The following is a 24,590-nucleotide window of genomic DNA, read 5'->3' as shown; positions in this document are numbered from 1 at the left end:
ACATGAAGCGAAAAGCCACCCAAACTTACATATCCTTGTTGTAGCAGGGGTAAGGCATGGCCTGGACCTGAACAGCAATTTCCTCTGGTTTCTTGCCAGTCTGCAGTTCAATGATGGCCCTTTCAATGCTGTCCTGGATGTAGATGAAGGCCCTGCTGTAAATCTGGCTCTGGGAGGTGGAGTTGTGTGGGCCCACGGTCCAGATGCGCTCCCGGATCCTGTTGGTGGTTTGGGTTATCCTGCTGCTCATCCTGATGGTGTAATTGAGCACAGGAGGGAGGGACAGGCCCCCATGGACTGAGTGTCCAGAGCTTGAAGGCATCCTGAAAATGATACCTGGCAAAAGAAAGGGAAATGTTGGAATCCCAGAAATCTGGGGTTTTTTGAGCTTTCTGTGCTTTCTGGCAGTGACCCCCAGGAGAACACTGCTTTTGACTTCAGGTCTTGGAGAAGGCTCCAGATTTGAGTGATGGAGTTAAAATCATGGGTGTGTAGTTAAATAGAAGTGTGTGATTTCAAATGTGAAGGTTTTTATAATACAGTAATAGGTATGGGACAAGATGGAGGAATTTGGGTGGTGTCTCTTTCAGTGCTCATCTTCCTTCTTCTTCATTGTTTCAGGCAGTAGTTTCTGGTTGGACAGTCAGTGCTGCACTGAGGGTCACAGAAATTTCATTATTGGTTCAAAAGTATAAATAATATAGGTGTTAATTCTCTATTGGACTGTTCAGCTTCAAAAGACATTGTAACTACCTCGATTCAGCTCCATTTTGCTCACTTTTAGCTGGTAGTTAGAAGTGTTGCTGAACCCTCTGTACTTTAGATAAGATTTAACAAACATCCAAGCCCAAACACGAAAAAATCCATTTCCTTCATGTATTTTTTAATCCTGGCTCTGAGTGAAGGCAGAAGAGACTTAAGACAAACCATGAATTAAGTGGTGCAAAACACCCCCCACTGTTACAGGGAAAAGGGTTTCCTTTGGAGCTGACAGCACGGGAGTAGCACACACAGATATGTAGGAACTCCTCATTTTTACAAGGTTTCCTCAGAGTTTTTCTACCCAGAGCATTTTTCCTGATTATTCCATATATAAAACATATCAGAGAATGGAGGACAGACAGAGAAGAAAACTGCTACTACAGGAAAGGACAAATATTACCAGGGTTTGAAGTTCCAAGAGAAGCAGAAGTTTCTATCTAGCCCTCAATTACGAAGTATAAAACCAAACAGGTCACAGGATTTATGAGTAAATTCTAATTGAGGGCCTTCTTTAAATATTAAGATATATTAATGATACAAAAGTAAGTTCCTATTTCCTGCTCCCTCCACCCCTCTCTGCAGTCTGATTTCACAAATGTGAAAAGTGTGACTGAGAAGAGCCACTACATCATTATGGTGCTTGGCTGGAATATCTCAAGTGATTTATGACCTTCTAATAAATTGAATTGTCTCATATTTGGACTTGAGGATCTTAAAGGTCTTTTCCAACCTTCCTGAATGATTCTCTGATATCTTTCTTGATTAAAGCACCTTTCCCTGTGGGAGCTTGAAAGAAAGTGGTTGCACAAAGGGCACCTTGGGGCAGTGGGATTTTATTCAAAGTGAGAATTAACCCAGAGAAATCACCAGCTGACCACAGTAAGGGAAGAGGAGGTTTGAAAAGGAGGCCTCAGTGTGCAGGTCCAAAATCAACTGCACTGCAGTGGGAGCTGTGACCACAACAGTTGCTGCTGGAAAGCCAAATATTTTATGCTGCATTCCCACATTCTATCAGGTGAAAATTAATTAACAGGGGGATTTGGGACTGTCACATACTTGCAAAGAGCTCATTCTTCAGGAAGAGCTCCTTAGCCACGGCTTCCATCTCATCCAAGTCCTGCACTGGCTGGATGCGGTTGAAGGAGACGCAGGAGGACACGTTCACAGCCAGGGCAGCCAAAGTGTTCAGCTGATCCACAAGGTCAGCGTTGTTCTGCAGTTCCAGCCGGATATCATCTAGGGAAAAACCCACAAACAAACCCTCCAGCATCACTACACCCAGCAAAAACCCACTCCATCATTCCACTCCTTCACACTGATGATGACACCAGAAAGGAGGAAAGCAAACAACCCCAAACCCATCATACTAACTATGAAGTGTGAAATACATTTCTGTACTCAGCAATGCAATGAAGGCATGCTGTTGACCCAGTTTTTATGTTAATCATTTGTAATATGCTCGTGAGTTTGCCTTTGGGAGGATGCCAGCAATGGGATGTGACAGCCATCCCAAATCAGAAATCCCCACTAACCTGCTGAGGCTTTAGACCTGCTCTTGGTGCTCACCATTCCTTCCACACCCTCTGGTTTAGGATGTAATCAGCTCGCCTGTTGAGCTGCTGTGTCCCAGGGGAAGATGTGCTTTATCCAAGCACATCAAGGCAGAGCTGTGTGTGCTGTGCTGATGTGTGGACTGAACCTGATGCTGCAGTTAATAAAGATGCTGCTGTTTGCTGGCAGGTTCCAAAGGTGGCTGCATAATGCAAGGTAACTAATATGAAACAGCTGCTGCAGGCACCGTGGCTTTATGGGGAGTTAAGGCAGGAGCTGTTGCTCATGAATAACACAAGGGTCATCACCAACTGGATGTAAATGACTGCAACAGACTATAATCACTCTTGGCTGCTGCTGGGCTTTGCTGGCACAGTCCAAATTTATGGTGACAAGCCTGGCCACTCACTGCAAAAGCAGGTAGGGACAGCAAGGCCAGGCAGGCAGGGACTGTGATCCCCATGTGCACTCACAGGGATGTACCCACCACCACTGTTACTGGTGATTCTCACGGTGCACAGCAGCAAATGTCACCTTGAAGGGCCTTGCAAGCCCACCAGAGAACAGCAAACTGCAGCAGAGCATCTCCTGCAATGATGCCTCTGGCTCCATCAGCCTGGGTACGTTTATCTGATCCCTGGCTTTTCTGCTCTGGAGAACCTTCCATCTGAACCTCGCCGCGATGCAAGAGAGCTCTCCACATTTTCCAGCAGTCCCAGGTAGCTCATTTGAAGTCATAATTACGGCTAAACAGTGTCCTCCAGTGGCCACACACCGCGCCAAAGCCTCCCATCCCTCCACCCCTTAACACCCAGAGGAGAAACATCTCTTCACACCAGCACTTTGCTCTCCAGGAGTCTTTTCCCTGGAAGATTTCTGGATCACATCTGGGATTGCCTTGCCCTAGAGCCTCCAACATGGGCCAGAGAAGGGCAGACTAGGTGATGGCTGCATCTGGCTGACTCTAGAGCTCCTAGATCTGAAGTACAAGTAAGGAAGAGGGCAGCACATCTGGACACACTTACCCAGTTCATTTATCTGACTCAGGAGCTCAGCTGCATCCAAATCCACCATCAGCTTGATGAAAACCTGCACAAAGGGATTCTGCAGGGCGTTCTATCAACAAGCAGATAAAGACAAAGCATCAGTTTGACCAGAAGCCTCTTGAGCTCACTCATTGTGTATTTCTACAATACAACAGAGCAGCTGCCTTCACTGAGCATTTGTACAGCCCCCTCCCTACTCCCTTCACTCTGAATCTGCAAGGGGAAATGCCAGCAATGAGAGTGTCACAGAGAGCTCTCTGAGTCCAAGTCAGTGCTTCTTTGAAAGGATGCCTACTGAGTCTCCACCAGGCACATCAAAAAAATCATGGATAGTTTTAGTTATTCCAGGAGTAAATTTCCCTTGTGTCTGTTTTAAGTCTTGTGAACACAGCCAGTGCCCAACACGTAGCCAACCAAAACTTGACTTGGAGATCAGCACAGGTTTTTGTTTGGCTGAATATTTCATTATTCCACCAATGACTGCAATCAGCAGAGAATATTTAATTTCACTTTTGCATACTTCACTCTGGATTTTCTCTTGGTGCCATGGGAGCTAGAATGAATTCCAGCCCCCAAAATTAACTTCTAATGCTTTTGGGTTCCAAGGATCTCATTTTTGTAAAAAAAGGAGACAACTTTTACTATAGAGAATGGGAAACAAGTGTGTGCAACATTACAGTCTAGTGCTTTCTGTATCCAAGCAAGGCTAGGCTTCTTAGGAGGGGGAAAAAGAAATTTTATTTACATTCACTGAGGTACAAAACATTTTCCAGCTCTTACGTGTGTACCCAGAACTACATGCTTATTAAGGATACTGTTTCATTTTCTGAAAAAGTCATTTCTTGCCTGTCTTGGCTGGCTGGATCACTCCATCAAGCAGAAAGTTAATTTACAAACTGAAGAGTGTTCCCTGCTCATCTTGGCCCTCCAGCAGGTCCCAGCACGGCCAGGGTCAGGGAGCATTTTACAAACAGTTCATTTGAGAAAGAGAATTTGCAAGGAAAGGTGAGTCAGGAGCATCTCTATTAAGGGAAAAGGCAGGCATGGAAACTGTGAAGTCCAGGATATCCTGAGAGGGGTCTCCCCAGCTGACCTAAGATGTGCCTGGAACCCCAGTTTACTTCAGTGAACAAATCCATCCTCCCAGTTCCCTCCTGGCAAGAGACAGAGGGGAGGTAGGAATTCATACCTTGATCATTGGAACTGTCTGGTTTAACTTAGTCAGTGAATTCATGATGACAGGAGACTGGTCCAGCCACTCCTGGGACTTCAGGGCTAGCTCAGCCATATGCTCCAGGGTTGCATTTGACTACAAAAGAAGCCCACAATACATAAGAATTAATTTATTAATTACCTTACAGATTTTAACCAATAAATAAATCAATAAAACAGGCTGAGACCAAATTTGTTTTCCTTAGGATTTTTCCTAGCATCCACTCATTGTTTGGCAAAATGCCCCTTTACACACTGAATTTATGCAAGTACTTAAAAATATTATATTTAGAGCATGTCTTGAATATCTGCTTTCCTTCTACCACTGATCTGCCTGTGAACTGGTTACAGCATTTGTACTGGGAGGCACATCTCTGCTACTGGCTGAAAATATGGAAGTGAAACTTCATAACCTGAAGACCTTAAACAATTGTCCTATAAATATTAGACCAACAGCAGCTTCTGGAGGGAAGATTCAATCAAAGACAAAGATGACTCATATGGCCAGCAAGGCAAGTAGGAAAAGATAATTTGATTAATAGTCCAAACAGTGAGAAAGCAGCTCTTTGCTTCCCAGGGAAACAAGCCTGTGCTAGATAAATTCCAAGCCTTTGGAGTGGGTGCATCCTGATGTCCTGGAACAGAGCCATACCTTTCCCATGATTGCTCGAGTTTCTGGGGTATCTGGTGTGAAAAGGATCTTCCCAAGCACCATTGGTTTTAAGAAAGACCAAATCAAAGCTCCAGTCGGGGTCTTGACCAGGTCCAGGTAAAAGGATAAGCAAAAGGGGGCTGCAAGGGGAGAAAAGCAAACAAATTGCACAGAGAACAAACAGACCAGACACAAGAAAGCTACCAGTGTGTTTTTTCTCCCATCTGCCTAGTTTGTTGCTGTGGCCAGTGAATGACTTTAGGGCCCTCTTCACTGACTGATTTAATGCATCTTGACAAAAGCAATCCACCCCCAAGATCTCCTGTTGCTGAACTCAAGACAACAAGAGTCTCGCTGTTGGAGCCAACATTATCTGCTCGAAGGTTAAATGGAGTTTTGTGAACTCAGAGGAGCTAATAATGTCAGTACAGTCAGAAAAACTACACATCAAGAAAAAGCAGTGACCTGTCGAGCCCTAGGACCAGACCATCAACAAATGGGAGATAGTTCAGTGTCAAGCACTGCTCTGCTGCACGGGCAGTTTTCCCTTTGAACATTTATGAAAATAAACCACCAATAATTAGAGCAGTGCAGATCTTCAGCTACCATAAATAATGAGCACTTAGAGCCCTCAGAGACATATGGAGAATAGCTCAGCACTAGATCTGTCTGGAAATAGCAGAGTTCAGCTTTGAAATGTTTGTGCCTTAGGGAAAAGCCAGACTTACTGGAATCCTGAGGAATCCCATATTTCCTCATCAGCTTTTGGACATAGACATCCTCTGTATGAGAACTGTTGCTTACAGGGTCTCCAAAGTCTGGAAGCAAAGACTCAAAAAACAGGGGTGTGATCTCCTGGTTGCAGAGGACTTTTGACATGGATTTAAAAGTGCCATGTGTTATCCTGGTGTTGTTTGGTTTAAATAATGCCTGCAGAAAAGACCAAACACAAATAAATCCTGCATGCTGAAAGCACCCCACTTGGAGAGAAATAATAGAATGAGAAGGAAAGGACTGAACATTTTTATTCTTCCTTCTTATGAGAAGTCTGCCTTTATAAAAATAGGAACTTCCCATGGAAATCATGCATTTTTTGATTATGACAGAGGTGGCACATTTATTTCCAGGTCTGACAGCCAGTGTGGGAAGTGCCTACAATGTGTGCAGAGAAACTCCCTATAATGTGTGCCTGGTGACATTCACACACCTGGGTTACAGCACAGATTTGTCACATGGATGTGCACATCACTGTCCCCACCTAGTCGATGGCTGCACGTGGCTCTGCAATGTGCAGGCAGAATGATGACCAGGAACAATTCCTGTCACTTGTGTTCTCCTGGACTGTGGATCAGAGATGGATTGGACACCATGCTGGATGAAGGCAGTGCACCCTGGAGTTACTGCAGCTGTCAGAGCAGTAATGGGTTTGTACTGAATGCTTTGGGCAGTCTTGAGGCTTTGGGTGTGATCTAATGCACACTAAAGCTAAGGCAGTTTTTTGCTGCTCGTTTTGGTGGGTTTGCTTTAGTGGGAAGTTCTCTAGCTGTTTTCACCAGCTGATCCTTCCAGTATTTTGCTGATCCTCCCTCCTTCAAGACATTCTTGCTACAAGTGCTTCTCCCACAGCACATGTTCCCCACCCATGAGCACGTGATGGTCCCAAATCAAAACTCTCCCAGGAAGGCAACATAGAAGCACAGAATGGCTTGGGTTGGAAGGGACCATAAATCTCATCTCATTCCAACCTCCTGCCATGGGCAGGGACACCTGCCAGCAGCCCCATCCAGCCTGGCCTTGAGCACATCCAGAGATAAGTTTGATAGAGCTTTTTTCTCAGAACACTGTTGCTTCAAAACAAGAATCTATGGTTGAATGCACCCGTGGCTTCTAGGGCAAGAAATAACTGTGGAAACCATTTCAGTGGTATTTTGCCTCTGAAGCACATGCACACTACACATACCTTAGTCAGTGGCATTTTCCTGGACTGTCGGAGCTTTTTCAGGGAATGAATAGCTTGTAGCAATGGATCAATGCCAGATTCAACCTGGTGTCTGAAATATTTCATTTTTGTCAGAAGGCCTAACATCTTGTCCATGGGTTTCTGAAGCTCCTTGGGGAAAAACATCTGCAAGAGGCAGGAAGGAAATCAATCATGATCAGCACAAATCTGCATGCACAGGCAGGCACACGCCCATATTGTGTCAACTCAAACATGAGCACTGTGGGATTTCCAAAACTGTTAGGAGGCTTTACAGAGTGGGTGTCCCATGGGAAATGAATTCCTAAATCCCCAAGCACTTTTGCAAACCATTCCCCTGAATATTACATAATCTAACAGCGTGTTTTCAAACACCTACAGTTGGGAAATATGTGTCACCTACTGGCTGGGATATGATCAAATCTCTCATTTCACATAGCACAGGTGTCAAACACTATGAGTGACTTTTGACCTGAGCCCAAATTCATTGGCATGGTCATTTAACAACTTTTTTTTTTTGCCCAGGATTACTCCTGTATTTTTAAATACATGTTCACTATTCACTTCTCCAAGAATGTTTTCTTAGATGCTGTTTCTGTATTTGGGGGGAAATTTGCATGATTTAATAACTTTTTAGTTACAAAGAGATAGGGAAAATATATTTTACAGGACTTTTTCCAGGGCTTTCCTTTTCAAGGAATCACAAAATTTAGCTCAGTACCTTATTTTTGGGTCAGCTGGGAGTGTTCAAGAGGTTGTGACAGCACATAAAGGATACTAGCAGATAGGGAGGCATTTAGAATAGGTCCAGTGCCTTTAAATGAGGTTTGCTGCTTTACACCAGCTGGGATTCTCATTTATATCCATGCTGTCACAGCATGGATATGCAATAAAAATTGCTGCATGAGCAAAGCCTGATCTTTGGCTTGTGTAAATCAGTGTAGCTTCTGGCCACTGCAATGATATTTCATAACCTTTCAGCCAGGGCATGCAGCAAAGACTGTAGAAAGCACTCTAAAAATCCAGCACTAACCTTGTATAAGAAATTGTAAATGTCCAAGTGTCTCAAGAGGGTGACCCCTAGGAGGTAGGTCCTGCGAGTTCTCTCTGGCAGAGGGAAGCTGCACAACTCCTGCACCACCACTTGCAGCTGTGGCTCAGTGGGATGGGCACTGCAGGACTCCAGCTGCAGCACCTGGGAGATGAGCTGGGTGTGCACAAAGGGAAAAGAGAATTGTTAGGGGTGCCCTGCATCATGAGTGGATTAATCTTGCCTGGCTCTTGTTCTTTCCACAGTGCCATATTTCAACCACCCAAGAACCAAGAAAATGCCTGCCCATTACTGCTGCTCCCAGGGACAAATCCTAAGGACTGTGTTTTACTACCCAGCTTGCACAGTAGTAAAAGCTTTTGTGGCTTCAATTTCTCATTGACTGATGCATGTGAAGTTTGGAAAAGAGCATGCTCTTTGGGGCCCAGTCACACAAGATGGCTGGGAAGGGGAAAAGCATCTGGAGCTCTGCTTGCAGGAGCAGAAGGCTGGGGAAGGGAAGCTCATCTCTCATTCTGGGAGGGTATTTTGGACCCCGAGTGCTCTCACATGTTGTGGTTACAAATGTAGTTTTCCACCTGGACTGGGACAACTTTACAGTGACCAGGACCTGACTAAAGACTCTGCTCAGCCCTCACTAGTGTGTCCAGGAGAGCTGTGCCCTGCTCTGGATCAGAGCCATCCCTCTCCAGGCAGCTCCTGGTGACAGCCAAAGGGACCATATGGCTCCCAGTCTCCAACGGCTGGGCTGGCAACAGAGATGCTTTCCTGGTGGCTGTTCCAATCCATAACATGCTCTGCTGTCTATCCCTGTAGGGTCATCTGTGCTGTCACACACCCAGTGACCTGCTTAGCTGCATTCTCTAACAAATTATAGTTTTAATGAGCAGTAGAAAGCAACAAGATCTCCCAAAGGATAACAGCAAGCTTACCTGACTGCTGTTTTCTGGGAAAGATGCTTCCAGAAGAGCATCAATGCTGGCTGTGGACATTCCTGTTGTGTTTCTGAGGTCCTCTTTGAGCTGGTCCACATTTTTAAACACATCTCTTAACTTTTCTGGAATGAACAGTCAAAGAACAATTGATGTAACAGCTTTCTCCAGACACACATCAAGTCTCAAGCACACAGAGAAGACATTATGTGAACTAACCTCACTGCTAAGAAAAAACTAAAAAAAATTTGGAACATACATTAATTACTTCTTATGTTTTAGTCTGGTTTTGTGGGCTGGCGTTCTCACATCTCAGGACAGCAAAATTTGCTCAGATGGAAAGACTTGGTGCTTTCTTTTTAAAAAAACCCAACCACACTTTCTTTGAACAGGCTCTAGAAGTACCCCAGATAAAGGATCCCAAGGTTATGGTGTATGGTTATTTCACTAATACCACTTCTTCCTGGCAGCTAGGCAATTCTTGGGATTTCCAGCAGAAAGTGTGGTACCAGTGGTGATGCTTACCAACACTGTAAAGAAACTACAAAAGAGTACCTTGCTTGTTTGAGTCTGTCAGACCCTCAGTGATGTTCAACATGGAATTCAAAGTAGCCATATACTGAGGAATCTCTTGAAAGAAAGCAATTTCTGGTACATTTTCTTGAAGCCTGAATTAGAAAAACAAAGCAACAAACAAAATTGAAAATATAAAGAGAAGGCAAGAAGTCATTTCATAAACAGAATAGTAAAACAGTCTAGCTCAGAGGGAGAGCCTCACCACTTCAGCTGTGCCTGGATGTCTGTGGCATCCCCAATGAGTACATTTTGGAGCTCCTGGGAAATCCTCCTGTGGCTCAGTATGTTGGTCACAAGTTGGCTGCTCAGCTCAGCAGCACGGAGGAGCTGCTCCTGAGACTGGCCTTGCTCACACAGCTCCCCAAAGGGAACCTCAGGGAGGTGGCAGAGCTGCTGGATTGACTTAAAGCTCTCATAGTCACACAGAAGTGCTGTCAGATCCTGGAGATGAGAGATCTTCAAAGGACATATTGAAAAAAGGAAGACAAATGCACAAACACCAGTTAGATGACAGAATGATAAAAGGCAAGCTTTAAAGAGTCTAGCTGTCCCTTTCTGTCTCTCCTTAGGACTAAGATTTTAAAATATATATATATTTAGTTCATTGAAAAGGTCTCCAATAAAACAGCTCATGATAATCACAGTGTGAGCTTCTGGCAGACCTGGCTGGATTTAAGAAACCTTGCAAATCTTAACATGCCATTTCCCCTGCCCAACACACTCAGACAGCAATACTCCATTGCACTTGCCTCTTTACTAATTAATCTTCTCAGAGACCAAATAAATCTACCTTGCACAACAGGTTTGGCCTTTCAGATACCACCTGGTCATCTACTGCAGCACAGGAAAGACACTTGGCCAGAAGTCAGAGCTTCCTCATCTGCCAACCCGTGTAAATTATAGTCCTTTGCTATTATGGGCTTCCCTCTTGTCTGACATCATTATTTACATTATCAGGCTCTTATGGGAAGAATTATTTTCAGGTTTATGCCTTTAAGTACCTGTCACTCTGAGGCTCATCATATTATTGTTACAGATATATTACACAGCAACAACATTGCATAGTGCTGTATTTTTTTAAAAGGACTTTTAAATGCTATTTCTCATATGGAGCAATAGACTAAAGTGCAGGCATGCTATTAGTGCAGTCATGAATGCATGGGCTAAGAAGCATTTTATTTAAATGAGGTATTGCCAAACCCAAAGCTGGTGAGGGAACTCCAGGAATCAATAGTGGTGTTTAATCTCAGAAGCCATTCTGGTGTTGTGAGACATCTGGGGCCAGAGTTGCATGTGGGGACTTGACTCTAGCCAGCCTGGGTGTTGGTACAGCTCCTTAGGCACAGCAGTAACCCAGTTAGTCATGCTTCTAACTGCCAATTAGGAGTGCACAATTCCATGGATTTTCAGCAGAGCAGAGGTATCCAATCCCTATCTGTTCCTTTGAGAACTCCTCCCTCAAGTGAAGCTGAGGCATCCCAGAATGATCTCAGCTCTGCAAGGTGCTTCAGTAAGTCTCAATATACTGAACTTTAGAACTACTGGTGCACTGAGGAATATGCTGCCACTGGCCATCTCTGCAGTGCTCATCCTTCTGGGACAGCTGGTGGAAAACAGAACCAACCTACCCAGCACATGGGAGGACAGGAACACCTCTGCTTGCTCTGAAAAACGGGTGTACACTCAGTAGGGACAGATAAAAGAACGAGTTCCTCAACCCAGTTTACAAGTGACCTTCAAATATAGGCAGCAGGCAGAAAACAGAGTTTTAGTCCTAGTTTTTATCAGCTGTTCTCTTAAGAAAACTTTTTTCCATATGCTGTTTTTCAAAACTATCATTGCACATTCATGTATCACTGCAGGATGTCCTTCAAGTCAGCATTTTAAGCAGACTCACTTTTAGCTTCAGGAGCTCTGGTATGGATGAATGTTTCTCAGAGGTATTATTTTGCATAAAAGAGTCCTTTTTCAGATGAGTTTGCTTCAAAAGCAGTGTGATGTTTTCTGTGCAGGGGAAAAAAAAACAATAGTTACTCCAGACAAAAATGCCAGAAACTTCACAGATGGGAATATCAGCACTTTTATTGTGAGGCCAACTGAGCATAGCTACTTTCCACCAAACTCTCACAGCTGAGGACCTCTGAAATCACAGAGCAAGGCCTAAATTGTAATTTGGGTTATAATGGATTGAATTCAAGTAAGTGCTCTGTTCCTAGTGAAATCCATCCCATCCTGGCAACTGGTGCACAGGTAAAACCTGTCAGGTATTACAATAAGCACAAATTATGAGTATCTGTGTGAAAGACCATGTTAACTCTGAGAAATAACTGCTGTCATATTACAGCTACACAAAGCTGTGAAGGGAAAGAGGTTTCTATTGGTAAAGATTGCTTTGTGTGAGTGTCAGCAACCTGTCATCACACTGAGAAGAGGAAATGTGCCTTCTGGAGAGACTGGCATGGAAACTCATAATCACAATGTGACATAACTCAAACCAAACCCGAGTCTGGCTTCCCCAGGTCTCACATAATCCCCAGCAGATAAAACCATGCAGCACCATTCCTTCCCACCATTAGACAAAACACAAGCAGGACACATTGCAGCTGAGGCCCCTCAGAGTTAATGAAACCTTGATCACCTGTCAATTCCCCATCTTCAGCTTCCACGGCATTTATTAAACACATCAGGTAAGGGTTATAACTGTTATTTGCTGTCATCTGCAAGATGGTGTTTTCAAATTCTAAAAACAGAAATCTGAAAAATAAGATAGGAATTTAAATCAGCTTCTCTTTCAAAAACAAGGTATATATTAGTGAGCAACCTGTCAGCTGTGGATGCTGTTCCTTGGCAGAGTAAACAGAAATTCCAGATGAAAGCCATCTCTCCTAAGTGGGTACCCTCCCAGTTTTATTCCATCAGTTTTTTGCTGTTATTTCCCAAAGCTGTCATTCACTCTCAAAACACACTTGAAAAGTTCACATCTATGTGATGGATGCATTATATAGATGGAAAGTCACACCTAAGGGAGACTGAGGATCAAAAATTAGAGAGTCATCCCACAAAGGAAGAGCCTAACACAGGTGGTGAGACTCCTTCAGGACTCTGTTCCACTGTGCATTGATACGTGCCAACACACAAAATTTTTTGTAAATCTGACTTTTAGCTGTACATTCAGCTCAAGGAGAAGATTCCTCTTCTTCACTTTAACCCACATTATACTTTGTGTCCTAAATTACAGTGAGTGCAGGCTTAGGTTCTTCCACTGGACGAAAATTCCATACTTCTCATGCTGGAATGAGAATGATGGTCACAGCCCACCCATGGAATTACAACACCCACAACCCAAACTCACCGTGTGATCAAGCTGGCTGGGGACAGAGTGTGGTCACTCAGGGTCCAAGGCAGGGTCTTGTTGTAAAAGGTTTCTGCCACGACAGTGAAGTGGTGAGCAACTATATCAATCACACTGTCAAAGCTGGTTTTGTTGGAGAGAAAAGCTGAGCTGGAACTTATATTAAATTCATTTAGCAGGCCAGAGATGTTCAGCTCCTTGAGAATATAGAGGGTGGCTTCTGTGATTTCCAGAGCTGACAGATCACTGGCAGAGTCGCTTGCCACTGCTTCCAACAGCCTTGCAAGGGAAGCTCCTTCTGTTGGATCCTTTTTGGTGCTGAGGAAGCTGCCAAACACATGCCAGACACTTGTGTAATAATTGCCTTCAGTGAGGTTGAAGGTGCCCTGGAGCCTCTGCAGCAGGTTCTGGAGCTCATCCTGTGCCACCCTGGAGAGCATGGCCAGGTTATCCCAGCCTGCTGAGCTGTCAGAGGAATTCAGGGAGCTCAGCACTGTTTCATTCAGCAGGGCAGGAAGGAGCAGGTTCAAAAGCTGGGATGGGGACACATCACCCACATCCTGGGCTGGCATGGGGCACGAGGCATCACCCTGCACCAGCCCCTCCGTGGCTGCACTCAGAGCTCTCACCTTCTCCTGGAGCCACGAGTTGCCCAGCTCAGAGACAAGGTTTAACTTGGAAAGGAAACTCAGAGAGAAATTCAGAGCTCGGGTGAGGCAAGACAGCTCCTTGAAAAATCGCTGCCTGCTGTTGTTGTAGGCAGCAGCAAACTCTGAGGACACTTTCAGGTTGCTCATGGCCAGCTGGAACACCCTGGTGAAGGTGGCATTGCTCCCTGTCCCACCTTCCATGCCCAAGAAATCCAAGAGGGGCTTGCAGGGGCTCCTGGCTGAGGCCTCCCTTAGAGTGGCATTTTCAAACAGCACCTCAAGGGCTACATTGAGCAGATCTTCAAAGGAGCAATTCTGGAGTGTCCTGTAGCCATTGCTGCTGTTCTCAAGGAAAGGACCCAAGGCTACATGAAGGAACTCCCAAATTTTTGCCTGTAGTGAGGTATTGTCCTGTGAGGGAGACTGGATGAACTCCTGCAGCAGCAATTGTGAGAAATTATAGACAATGTCCATTTTTTCCTCCAATGTTTTGTTTAAGTTGGTGTCATGAAGAACTTTCATTCCTGCTCTCCAAATTTCCATCAGTCTCTGGGTATAGTTACTGTAAGAATCAAGTACCAGGCTGATAGATTCAAGTTCACTGATGTTATACCTTTCCTGCAAACCTTTCAAAGCTGAGATACCCCTCTGCATGGCCTGCAAGTACATGGAGATATTGGTTCCCCTGGAGTCTTCTTCATCATACAGCTCAAAGATGGAGGATGCAAAGTTTAGCAGCTGCTTCAGTTCCTTACTGAAAGGAAGACTGGAGTCGTTTTTCATCATATTTAGCAGATTTTGCAGCATTTCTAGAAGTGACTGAGCAGTGAGACTGTCTGTACTATTCCAGTTCAACGACTGGAGACCTTCAGCAATGTGCCAGAAAGCACCAAGTTCATTTTCCTGCCTTCCAGGAGGGAGTTTCTGCATCAGCTCAGACAAAGAAGAGATCAGCAGATAATGATCACTGGTATTCACCTTTGCCATGGCACCAAGAAGCTGCTCAAGGGACAGAAGGTGCTCTGCAAAATTTTCAGAAGTTCCGGGGGTCAACAAGAATTCAGAAAATAATGATGACACTTTTTCATTTGTGCTGAGATAATTTTCAATGTCTTCAAGCGAGATTGCATCGAGTGCAATCATTTTGACAACCTCCCATGCATTCTCTGTATTAAAATGAGTCCTGTTTAAAATTATCTCATTCCAAATCAATGCAGCCATAGTCAGAACATCTTGATTTTCTTTTCCATAGGGATTAGTGTAGAACAATCCTTCACCACCCCCTTCATACAGAGGAAGTATTTCTTGAAAGATTCTTTCCAAGTCCAGTGTGCTGTCTGTGGCAGAAGTTGAGGTGAAAGAGAGTTTTAATGAACTATACAAATCACTCAGATCTGAGGATTTAATTGCTTCAGTAGAATTATGAAAGATCTGATGCACCAATGCTTTTGCAGGAGCTACCCCAAAGTCCACGAGGATCAGAGCTTTCTTCATAATTTGCAGGAGTTCCACATATTCATCCACTTCTGTTAGGCTCCATTTGGAGGTCAGCAGGCTGCCAGTGGCACGCCACAGCCGGGAGAAGTGTCCCCATTCGGGCTGGCTGGAAGCAGCTCTGCCCACCTGCAGCAGCTCATAGAGACTGCTGTTCCTCATGGAAGCAGGTGGTGACAGGAGGAAAAACACAGGCAGCCCATCCCAGCCTGCTGAGCTGTCAGAGGAATTCAGGGAGCTCAGCACTGTTTCATTCAGCAGGGCAGGAAGGAGCAGGTTCAAAAGCTGGGATGGGGACACATCACCCACATCCTGGGCTGGCATGGGGCACGAGGCATCACCCTGCACCAGCCCCTCCGTGGCTGCACTCAGAGCTCTCACCTTCTCCTGGAGCCACGAGTTGCCCAGCTCAGAGACAAGGTTTAATTTGGAAAGGAAACTCAGAGAGAAATTCAGAGCTCGGGTGAGGCAAGACAGCTCCTTGAAAAATCGCTGCCTGCTGTTGTTGTAGGCAGCAGCAAACTCTGAGGACACTTTCAGGTTGCTCATGGCCAGCTGGAACACCCTGGTGAAGGTGGCATTGCTCCCTGTCCCACCTTCCATGCCCAAGGAATCCAAGAGGGGCTTGCAGGGGCTCTTGGCTGAGGCCTCCCTTAGAGTGGCATTTTCAAACAGCACCTCAAGAGCTACATTGAGCAGATCTTCAAAGGAGCAATTCTGGAGTGTCCTGTAGCCATTGCTGCTGTTCTCAAGGAAAGGACCCAAGGCTACATGAAGGAACTCACAGATTTTTGCCTGTAGTGAGGTATTGTGCTGTGAGGGAGACTGGCTGAACTCCTGCAGTAGAAGATGTGTTAAATTATAGATAGGGTTAATTATGTCTTCACTGGAATCTTCACTGACACTTGTATGATGAAGGATTTTCATTCCTGTTCTCACAAGTTCAGACAAGCTCTCCAAGGTTTTATTGTTAAAATTAAAGAAAAGATCTATAGATTTTAATGTGCTGACATTATAATTCAGCTGTAAGTCTTTTAATATGTTCAATGTCTTTTGGATGGCTTGAGTGACTTGTGAGATATTGGCTACTCCAGGGCTTTCCCCAAACTCTTTAAACACGGCTGTTATCAATTCTGACAGCTGATCCAATTCTTCACTGAAGACACCACTTGATTTATTATTCAGCTTTTGCAAATGGCTTTCTAACACCTCCAAGAACTGCCCATAGGCTACAATGGCTGTGTTATTCCACTTCATGGATCTCAGCTTCTCCCCAAGGCGCCAGTAGATGTTCAACTCATCCCACCAGGCCTCACCCATGGACTTCTCTACGCCCCTCATCAGCTCAAACACAGGCAGCAGGAGGTACTGATAACCTACATTTGTGCCTGTCTTTCTAAGAAACATCCTCTGGAGAGCTAGGAGCTGCTCTGGGAAGTTTCTGTAGGACTCAGGCTCAAGCAGATCATCAGAAAACTCAGATGGGATTTCTTGCATTCCGTTCAAAAGGTCTCTGAGACCTTCCAGAAGTGATGGAATGCTTGTGGAGAGCAACGTTTTGAGAGCATCCTTAGTTTGCAATGTACTAAAATTAGAATCATTTAGGAGAGCTGGATTCCAAAGCATTGTAGCTAATTTTAAAGCCCTCTGAATTTCTTGCCACTGGGTCATTGTATTGAGAATGGAAGTCCCAATAAAGTCGCTCTGTAATTGCGGTGATGTGAAGTTATAGATTTCATCAATTATTTCCTTATTATATGGTTCCTTTAATTTATTATCATGATGTGGATTCATTCCCAGTTCAAGAAATGCATACAATTTCTGTAATGTTTCATTCTTCAAATTTCTGAATAGATTTAAGCTTTTTAATTCACTTCTATTCATTTTTTCCTCAAAGCCTTTTAAACGATGTAGATGCTTTTGTATGGCTTCTAAATCATCTGAATTAATGGACCTCTTGGAGTGCTTTCCACCAATCTCTGGTGACTTTATTTTTCTGGAGGGGAACAAAAAAGTGTTTTAGTGAATATGAAATCAATGCAAGTGGAAATGTAAAGTGATTTAGAGCAAAGATCATAGATTTGAATTACACTGTTAGTAATATCCCTTTAGCTAATGTCTCACCTCAGAACTTCTTCCAATTCAGATACTAAAGTGTGATTGTCTTTCCAGTGAACAAAGGAATTACAAATAAATCTGGTCACCCAACTTCTTGCTTTATCTACAACAAAAATGTGAAGAGCATATTAGTAAAGATCATGTAATTCTGGAACCTGAGAAGTGCTATAATGGCAAATCAATCCACAATAACATGCACATATGAAATTAGGCTCCTACCAAAAGCCACAATATACTGGTTACAAATCTGAGTGTTCTTTTGGGGTGGAACTCTTCCTGGCCTTTTGAGGGAAGTGAGGATGCAGCCTGGCATCCTAGAAATGACTTTCAGGAACAATGCAATGCTCCTGTGATCTGGATGCTAACAGAGGTCTCCTCCTGCTTTAGGAGCACTTTGCTGTCAGTAATGCACAGTAAGGTGGCCAACTATTTATTATGCTTTTTTTTCCCTTCATTTAAGGTTGCTTTTTTAGTGCTCACATATAAGCTCTGTCTGCAGCACCATTTATGTCTCCCACCACCATTTACACTCATCTTGATATCCCTTGTGTGTCCAGTCCTCTCACCAGCCACTTTCCATGTTTTCCCTACTTGCCCACCTCATCTTTCTTCTTACCCACCTCAAATTCCACAGTCTCTGCAAAACAAGTAAAGAAGGGACAGCAATCCCCATCTGTCCCTTGCAGAACTGAATCCCCTTACGGCATTGAGTTGCTGTTCCTTTCCCTTGCCTGCTCACAGACCCCCAGTTATAGGGGGTATCTAGGACTATCTCAGCTGGAAGGGACAGGGATTTAAAGGACTGGCTCATCTGGATATAAACAGCTCATGTGCAGCCCAGCCCCAGCCCCTGCCTTGAAACACCAAGCTGTGTTTGACAAGAGTCCACAACCAGAGGCAGATTTTGACATCACCCCCCCCCAAAAAAAGCAAATCAAGGTAAAACATTACTGCTCCCCATTTCCACTGAGGCTGCAAACTCATGTTAATTCATTGTCTACTGACAAACCCAAGCCTTTTTACTTTTCCATTTGAAATGAGGAACTTTATTCACGTTTGTAAAAAGCTGAAGGAAGAATCCATTATGCTGAGCCCTGAACAGTGTGCAATCTGTATGGTTACTTATTAGCCTGCAGTTTGCTTCTCCTCAGCACCACAGGTTTTCAGCAGAGATAGGGCTCAATGGAGGAGTCTTACCTTGCTCCAAGCAGTTCAGGGAATGTGGAGAATCTGTAACCTCATTCTGAACAGTTTCAAATCTATCATCACTCAAAAGAGATGCAGAGACATTCTGAGCTGCCAGCACAACACTGAAAGAGGTGGGGGGGAAAGGAAAATAAATTGTGGTTACAGGTTTATGAGAAGAGATAAAACAAATGTTCTAATAGGAAACAGCTGGAGTACAGCCTATCATTCTTAAAATGTCTGACAGACAAGACATCACCTCTATTTTAAAATATTTGTTTGATCATGCATAAGATACAAACACCGGGGGCTTTGATGGGAAAGCCACGGTGGAGTATTAGCACAAACACACGTGTGGCACTCATTTGGTGCACTTTTCCAGAGAGTTATGTAAAATCTACAGTCACTAAAATCCAGCCAGCAGGTCTCAGAAAACACCAAGGTGACACACCAGTCATGTGATTCACTGCTTCAGGGGAATTTCTTCCTAAAACCCCCAAGAACCAAGGAGACAAGGCTCCAGGGAAAGCAGGAATCCCAGGGGGAAGAACATCTGTGGAAGGAAGAAGCAATCACAAATAACTGTTGCCATTTCCAATTCTCCTTCTTCCCTTTTTTATGCTGTAATAGCCAGGCTGACAGGGAAGCAAGGAATGTTTTTCAGTCTTAGGAAGGAACAAGCTGATAATCAGGCATATTGTATCACAGAAGAACTCATTTAAAGGGCTGCCTGCTCAGGTGTACAGGTTACTGAAAACTTCACTGTGATTTTTAGTCCCTTTTTTTTTTCCTCCTGTATAAAGAGCAGCCTTCATTGTAGTTGTGGGGTCACTGAAATGCTCCATCTGAAGTTGTGCAGTTATACACAAAGAACCTGGCTGGGCTGATCTCAGTGGCATGAATAAATACATAGTGATCTGTGGGAACGGGCTGCTACTGAGAACAGAGCACCGGGGATCTCGTCTCTCCTAATTTAACATAATGTCTCCATGCAGGCTTCGTGGGCTTGGTGCTCATCATTTTCATTCTGCAGATGTGCTTGTAAGAGTCTTAGAGGGGAAGAAACTCAGTTATAAATGACATATTTAGCTGAGCAATGGCAGAGCCAAGGAGGAGACAGGCACATGCTTGCCAAAAATGGATGCACATCACGCAGATCAGAAGGCAGCAAACATGGAAACAAGTGTTGTTGCTGCCCTTTTATTTCAGTCTTGCAGGCTTCTGCAGACTTTGGCTGTGAAGAAAAAGCTCAGCTTATGTGCTTAGCTGAAAAACTATCTTACAGCAACAAACAGGAACATTTGTGAAATCAGTTTGCAAAACAGGTTTCTGTGGGTAATAAGATTTGCTGCTAAATTTTCTATAGGATTCATGAGTTGGAAGTTACTGTTTCACACTGGTGGTGTTTATCAGTTGGTTAATACAGATGCTACAATGGGAAAAAGTTCTTTCTTTCTATACCTTCATATTTCTACAACAACTAAAAATTCCCTGTACAGCACTTCTTTAGGAGTTCAGTCCTGCCTGAGTAAGAGAGACGTGGCCAGGCTCGCTAAGATGTGCTTTTGTAAGCATCATTAAAAGTACTATTTGTGCAATCTCTTTGCAATAACTCTTTACTCATGCATTTACAGTGCCAGATGCCAGGCATAAAGGCACTGCACAGTTCTGGTGATGAAATTCTATGTCCCTCTTTGTCGTGCCTGTGATAACTTCACCCAGCTCTGCAGCTGTAGAGCAAAGCAGAGCAGCACAGTCAGTATTAATTCTCCCTGGGCACTCCAACAGGGCTGCTTCTCAGGCTGGTTTTTGCAAGCCAGTAAATGCAAACAAATGTAATAATCCTGTGACTGAAACAGCAGCATGAACAAAATGCTTCTGAATAAAATTACAATTCTTGCCACACTGCTACTGACTCCTCTAAGGATAAGGCCATTACAGCTTACACATGGGTCTCACAATGCAGCATGGAAAATTACCTTGATATTAAATGTACAGGTTTTTAAGTGCCTCAGCAACACACCAGTGATCAAAAGTGAGTATCTCTCACTGGGTGCAATCAAAGTGGCAAAGCTTCTACAACTTCTTATGAGACCTTAACCCAAGGTGTTTGTCTTGCTCATGTATGCAAGACAAAAACAAAAAGCAGTCTGAAGCCATTCAGTTTCTTGGTGTCCTCTATGTAATGTAATAATTGGACTATCCAGAATATTTTATAGCAGGGTCAGTCACACATCCAGAAGATGACTTGGAACAGAGTCCCTTAATCTTGAGTAACTCAAGCCCTCTGGAGATCAGGGAGAGTTTAGCCAAACTACAGTGCAGGAAACGGATTTCAAGGCTAAGCCCATTTAAGAAATGTGTATTGTCCTAGGTGTGAACTGAATCAAATATTTCAGTACACTTAAATAACGCAGTTAAGCCAGCTCTGTTTGTCATACAACCACTGAGCAAGTACATAACTGGCACTTCCTTCTTCTAGTCAGACATGTTAAAGCTCATATGGTAGAAAAGAAAACCAGGCTCCCTCTCTTCTCTGCTTTCTCGGGACCAGTCTTGAAAGATTAAACCAGCAGTAGATTAGTTAATCAATTTTAAAAAACAACATTATGGCTCCTCTGCAAGTGCTTGAGGTGTTCCAAAGCAACCTGAACTTGGCTCTGTGCTTTTCTGGAAAAAAGCAGCTGGCTGCTTTCTTTATCCAGCCAAGAGGGTTTTGCTTCCACCAAAGGCAGTGGCTGTGACTCACCAGCTTTTCTATCTGCACAAGGGCATGACAGTGCCTCTGAACAGGCTGGGAGAAAACTCCAGAGTTTATACCAAGTTCCCATTAAAAGAATAACACAAGAGTCACTGAAAAACAACACGCTGCTCACAGTCCACAGACACCTTTAGAGATGCATTAGCATGGAGCTGCATCTTTCCCCAAACAAATCATGCTTTTAAGGTAACACCTTTCTTCCAAGAGGAGAGGTGATGTCCTTAGAGGTCAGTACACAAACCCACCAGCTTTCAGTGCTTCTCCTGCCATTTTCTCTGTTTTACCTGCTTGGATTCTGAAGGAAAACATTTATGTCTCGCAGATGCATGTTGTCCTGAAACACATGTGGGGCCAGTAAGAGCAGGTGCCACAGGGAGGTGTCATTCTGCACTTGGGAGATGAGTGTCAGAAATGAGACAATTTCCTTGACAAAGGTCTCCTGGTACTGTGGGTTGAGCTCCACCTTTACAAATAAAATGTAAGAAATTATTTAAGAACCAGAAGAAATTATTTAATAACCAGAAGCCTTGCTGCTGGGGAGTCTTTTTATGTTTCTCAGCTGGCACTGCACTTGCATGCAAGTCTGCAAACAATACATTCAAAGGACAGGCAATAACTGAGAGTGTGACTGTGTTTTACCTTCAAACCCAGGTTGTACAATAAATTCTCTGTTCAGACAAGCCCTACGATTCACAATGTCCTAAAGAGTCCAAAGACTAAGCAATACAAGAAAATTAATATCAATCCTAACCTTGGCAAAGAAAAAAAAAAAAGAAGGCGGCGGCTTTATCTTTAAAGGATTAATTTGCTTTAATTATATTGCTTTCCCAAAGACAAGTACTGCTTCAATCATGAATTGTTGGATCAGATGCAGGAGTCACTGGATGAAGTTATACTGCTGAGGTAATACACAATTAAATTTATTGCCTTCCCAAGGTTTAAACATTCTTATTTACACCACATCCTCACCCTGTTCCATTGACCTGCCACTGCAGAAGGGCAAACAAGAGAAGCAAGGCCCAGGCGTGGTGAGAACCTTTAGTGGCCATGAGTTGGTGACTGGATGATGCTTGGCTTTCCACTCAGCTTGGAGGTCTTTGGGCTAAGCCCATGCACAAGAATTAACTCAGCCTCACTGTGCCCTACTTAGGCACAGAGATGAGCAACTCCTGCCCACGAGGGGCCGTGCTGTAGCTCCCAAACCCTGCCTGACTGTGTGAACTGCCACAGCTCCCAGCTGCAGTCCCCAGGGGAGGTCCCAGGCACTCACCTGGGAGAGCTGGGTCCTGAACTCCTGGGCAAAGGACTCCAGAAGTGATGAGTTGGTGGAGCAGAAGGTGTGGTGGATGTTGGCTGCCATGCTCCCTCCCGTGGCACCGGGATGTGCCAGGTACCGTGACAGGACCTGGCACAGCAGGGCCCTGAGGGTCCCTGCAGTGGAGTGCTGGGGCTGGTTCTGAAAGGACAACAAAACATTCAGGGTAGCTGTAAAGCAATACTGTATATTTGGGATGGTTCTAAATGCAGTGATGAGACTTTTTTTAAGGGACAGCAGGAATATCAGAAAAGCATTGTGATTACAGTACTTGCATGTAGACAGAATTCTAACAGCTGAACAGTGTCACTAAAACCCCTCCAATTCCTCATCTATTACAAAGAGAAATGTTCACAAAAGTGTTTGTGGGCCTTGACACCGAAACACAAAAGCAGTGTCCATTACATTGTAACAGATTTCTACTACAAAGGAATAGATTCTATAAATATTAAATACCTATACAATAAATACACAGCACCTCTGATGCCACTGCAGGACTATCATGGGCAAATAAATCCTTGAATGTCAAGGCCTGTGACATCGTATCTTTAATTTCATAAGAAAGAAAATATACTGCAAACATCTTAACTCACACAAGTTCTGAACAAAGTATCTCAGAGTGTTTATTGTGTGTGACTATATTTTGTATTTCACGGTATTATGCCTCAAGGTTTGCCTGGTTTCTGCCTAGAGGATAAAAAACTCATCACAAAGCTTAAAAATCGACCCACAATCACTGTTCCCAAAAAAAAAAAGGAAATATAACACATAATAGGGGAGATCCTAAAGTAATAAAAGCTGTGTTTTGGTACTTTGAGCTTCTAATTCTTTTAATATGAGGATACACACTCAGCTATTATGCAAATACAGACTTACCTTCCCAAAACTGAGGATGTTGTTGAACATGTGGGTTCTGGAAGTCAAGTTGGATGGTGCTGAAATATTCTGAGGGTTTTTCTCTCCATAAGATACCAAATCCCCAAATGCTGCAATAACAGTTTGAAACACTGTATTTTACTTATGTCTTTTAAAATCTCTTTTCTACATAAAACCAGGACACAGGACAGCTACCTACAGCTTTGGGTGCATTATCAATCTGTTTCCAAAGGTACAGCCAATGGCATCCTCTAAGTACTTTAGGGTTTTTTCTGATATAATTTAATTCTGGATGACGCCGTAATTTGTTATATGGGGCCATGACCTATCATTTTAAAATTTTTAAAAAAATAAAATGTAGAACTGAATTCCTCCCTGACCATCAACATGAGTCAATAGTTCCCATAACTGTTCATTGATTTACTTTTCCCCCTCCCCACGCCTCTGCACTTGGTCCCTTTTGCATTCTGCCTTTTTCTGTCTGTGCACCACAGAGGGTGCTGGCAGGAATGCTAATTGGAACAGTGAATGGCTGGAGCAGAACAGGCAAATGCAAATCTGTAATCATTCATTTCATCCTGAGCTCCCTGAAGAAAGGACTATCCATCATGATGGCTTGCGGACTGTACCAGTCATTACCATCAATAAATAATAATTGTAATGATTTTATGGAAACTTTCGGACTGAAAGTTCCTTCAGGAAAGAGAATCACATCAGAGGAGAACATCACCAACAATAAATATCCACTCTGGCACAGAAGACAACTTATTTGCTGGATAACTGTGGATAAAAACGCATTTGAAAAAAAAATCATAAGCTGTTTATGGAGAATTTGTGGGTAGCAAAAGGGCAATATTCCATAAATACCAGGTCTCTAATTAATGTCCAATCAATCTGTGATCTTGCATTGCTCCTGTGAAGTGCAACCATTTAATCCTGGTTTCTTGGCCAAATTCCAAAGTCTTTTCTACAGACAGCTACTTGTACTTGTTCCCAAGAATTTACACTAATGACATGGCCACAGTCACGTGCCTCTGTGAAACCCATAAATCATTTCAGCAGTGCTCTAAGAATTGCAG

The 24,590-nt window shown here is 43.7% G+C and overlaps 1 protein-coding gene and 1 long non-coding RNA gene across 3 annotated transcripts in view; one reads left to right on the top strand and one right to left on the bottom strand.

Moving 5' to 3' along the window:
* Positions 1 to 23,796, bottom strand: part of ABCA12 (ATP binding cassette subfamily A member 12) — a 60,265-nt gene extending 36,469 nt beyond the window's left edge. The window contains exons 1-20 of one of the 2 annotated variants that reach the window (XM_088167478.1): positions 23,711 to 23,796; positions 23,512 to 23,621; positions 22,591 to 22,776; positions 21,605 to 21,783; positions 18,572 to 18,684; positions 17,381 to 17,477; positions 13,113 to 17,252; positions 12,399 to 12,514; positions 11,658 to 11,764; positions 9,963 to 10,216; positions 9,740 to 9,852; positions 9,185 to 9,309; positions 8,235 to 8,408; positions 7,184 to 7,348; positions 5,952 to 6,153; positions 5,224 to 5,363; positions 4,549 to 4,668; positions 3,339 to 3,429; positions 1,819 to 1,998; positions 30 to 336 (exon numbers count right to left, since the gene is read on the bottom strand). In XM_088167478.1, coding sequence (XP_088023604.1) covers positions 30 to 336; positions 1,819 to 1,998; positions 3,339 to 3,429; positions 4,549 to 4,668; positions 5,224 to 5,363; positions 5,952 to 6,153; positions 7,184 to 7,348; positions 8,235 to 8,408; positions 9,185 to 9,309; positions 9,740 to 9,852; positions 9,963 to 10,216; positions 11,658 to 11,764; positions 12,399 to 12,514; positions 13,113 to 17,252; positions 17,381 to 17,477; positions 18,572 to 18,684; positions 21,605 to 21,783; positions 22,591 to 22,776; positions 23,512 to 23,541 — 6,839 coding nt within the window. In that variant the 5' untranslated portion in view covers positions 23,542 to 23,621; positions 23,711 to 23,796. Of the gene's footprint in view, positions 1 to 29; positions 337 to 1,818; positions 1,999 to 3,338; positions 3,430 to 4,548; positions 4,669 to 5,223; positions 5,364 to 5,951; positions 6,154 to 7,183; positions 7,349 to 8,234; positions 8,409 to 9,184; positions 9,310 to 9,739; positions 9,853 to 9,962; positions 10,217 to 11,657; positions 11,765 to 12,398; positions 12,515 to 13,112; positions 17,253 to 17,380; positions 17,478 to 18,571; positions 18,685 to 21,604; positions 21,784 to 22,590; positions 22,777 to 23,511; positions 23,681 to 23,710 lie in introns of those variants that run through there. The other variant, XM_014881970.2, reaches the window with a different exon arrangement.
* On the top strand, positions 4,337 to 8,623 carry LOC148223138 (uncharacterized). Its single transcript, XR_015804691.1, has 3 exons — positions 4,337 to 4,364; positions 4,923 to 6,647; positions 8,498 to 8,623. It is a non-coding gene; the product is annotated as an uncharacterized LOC148223138 (long non-coding RNA).
* Positions 23,797 to 24,590: the final 794 nt, after the last annotated feature.

This window comes from Sturnus vulgaris, chromosome 7 (genome assembly GCF_052056855.1).
Source record: "Sturnus vulgaris isolate bStuVul1 chromosome 7, bStuVul1.hap1, whole genome shotgun sequence".
In the NCBI taxonomy this organism is placed as follows: Eukaryota; Metazoa; Chordata; class Aves; order Passeriformes; family Sturnidae; genus Sturnus; species Sturnus vulgaris.
This window is presented reverse-complemented; position numbering and strand designations above follow the sequence as displayed.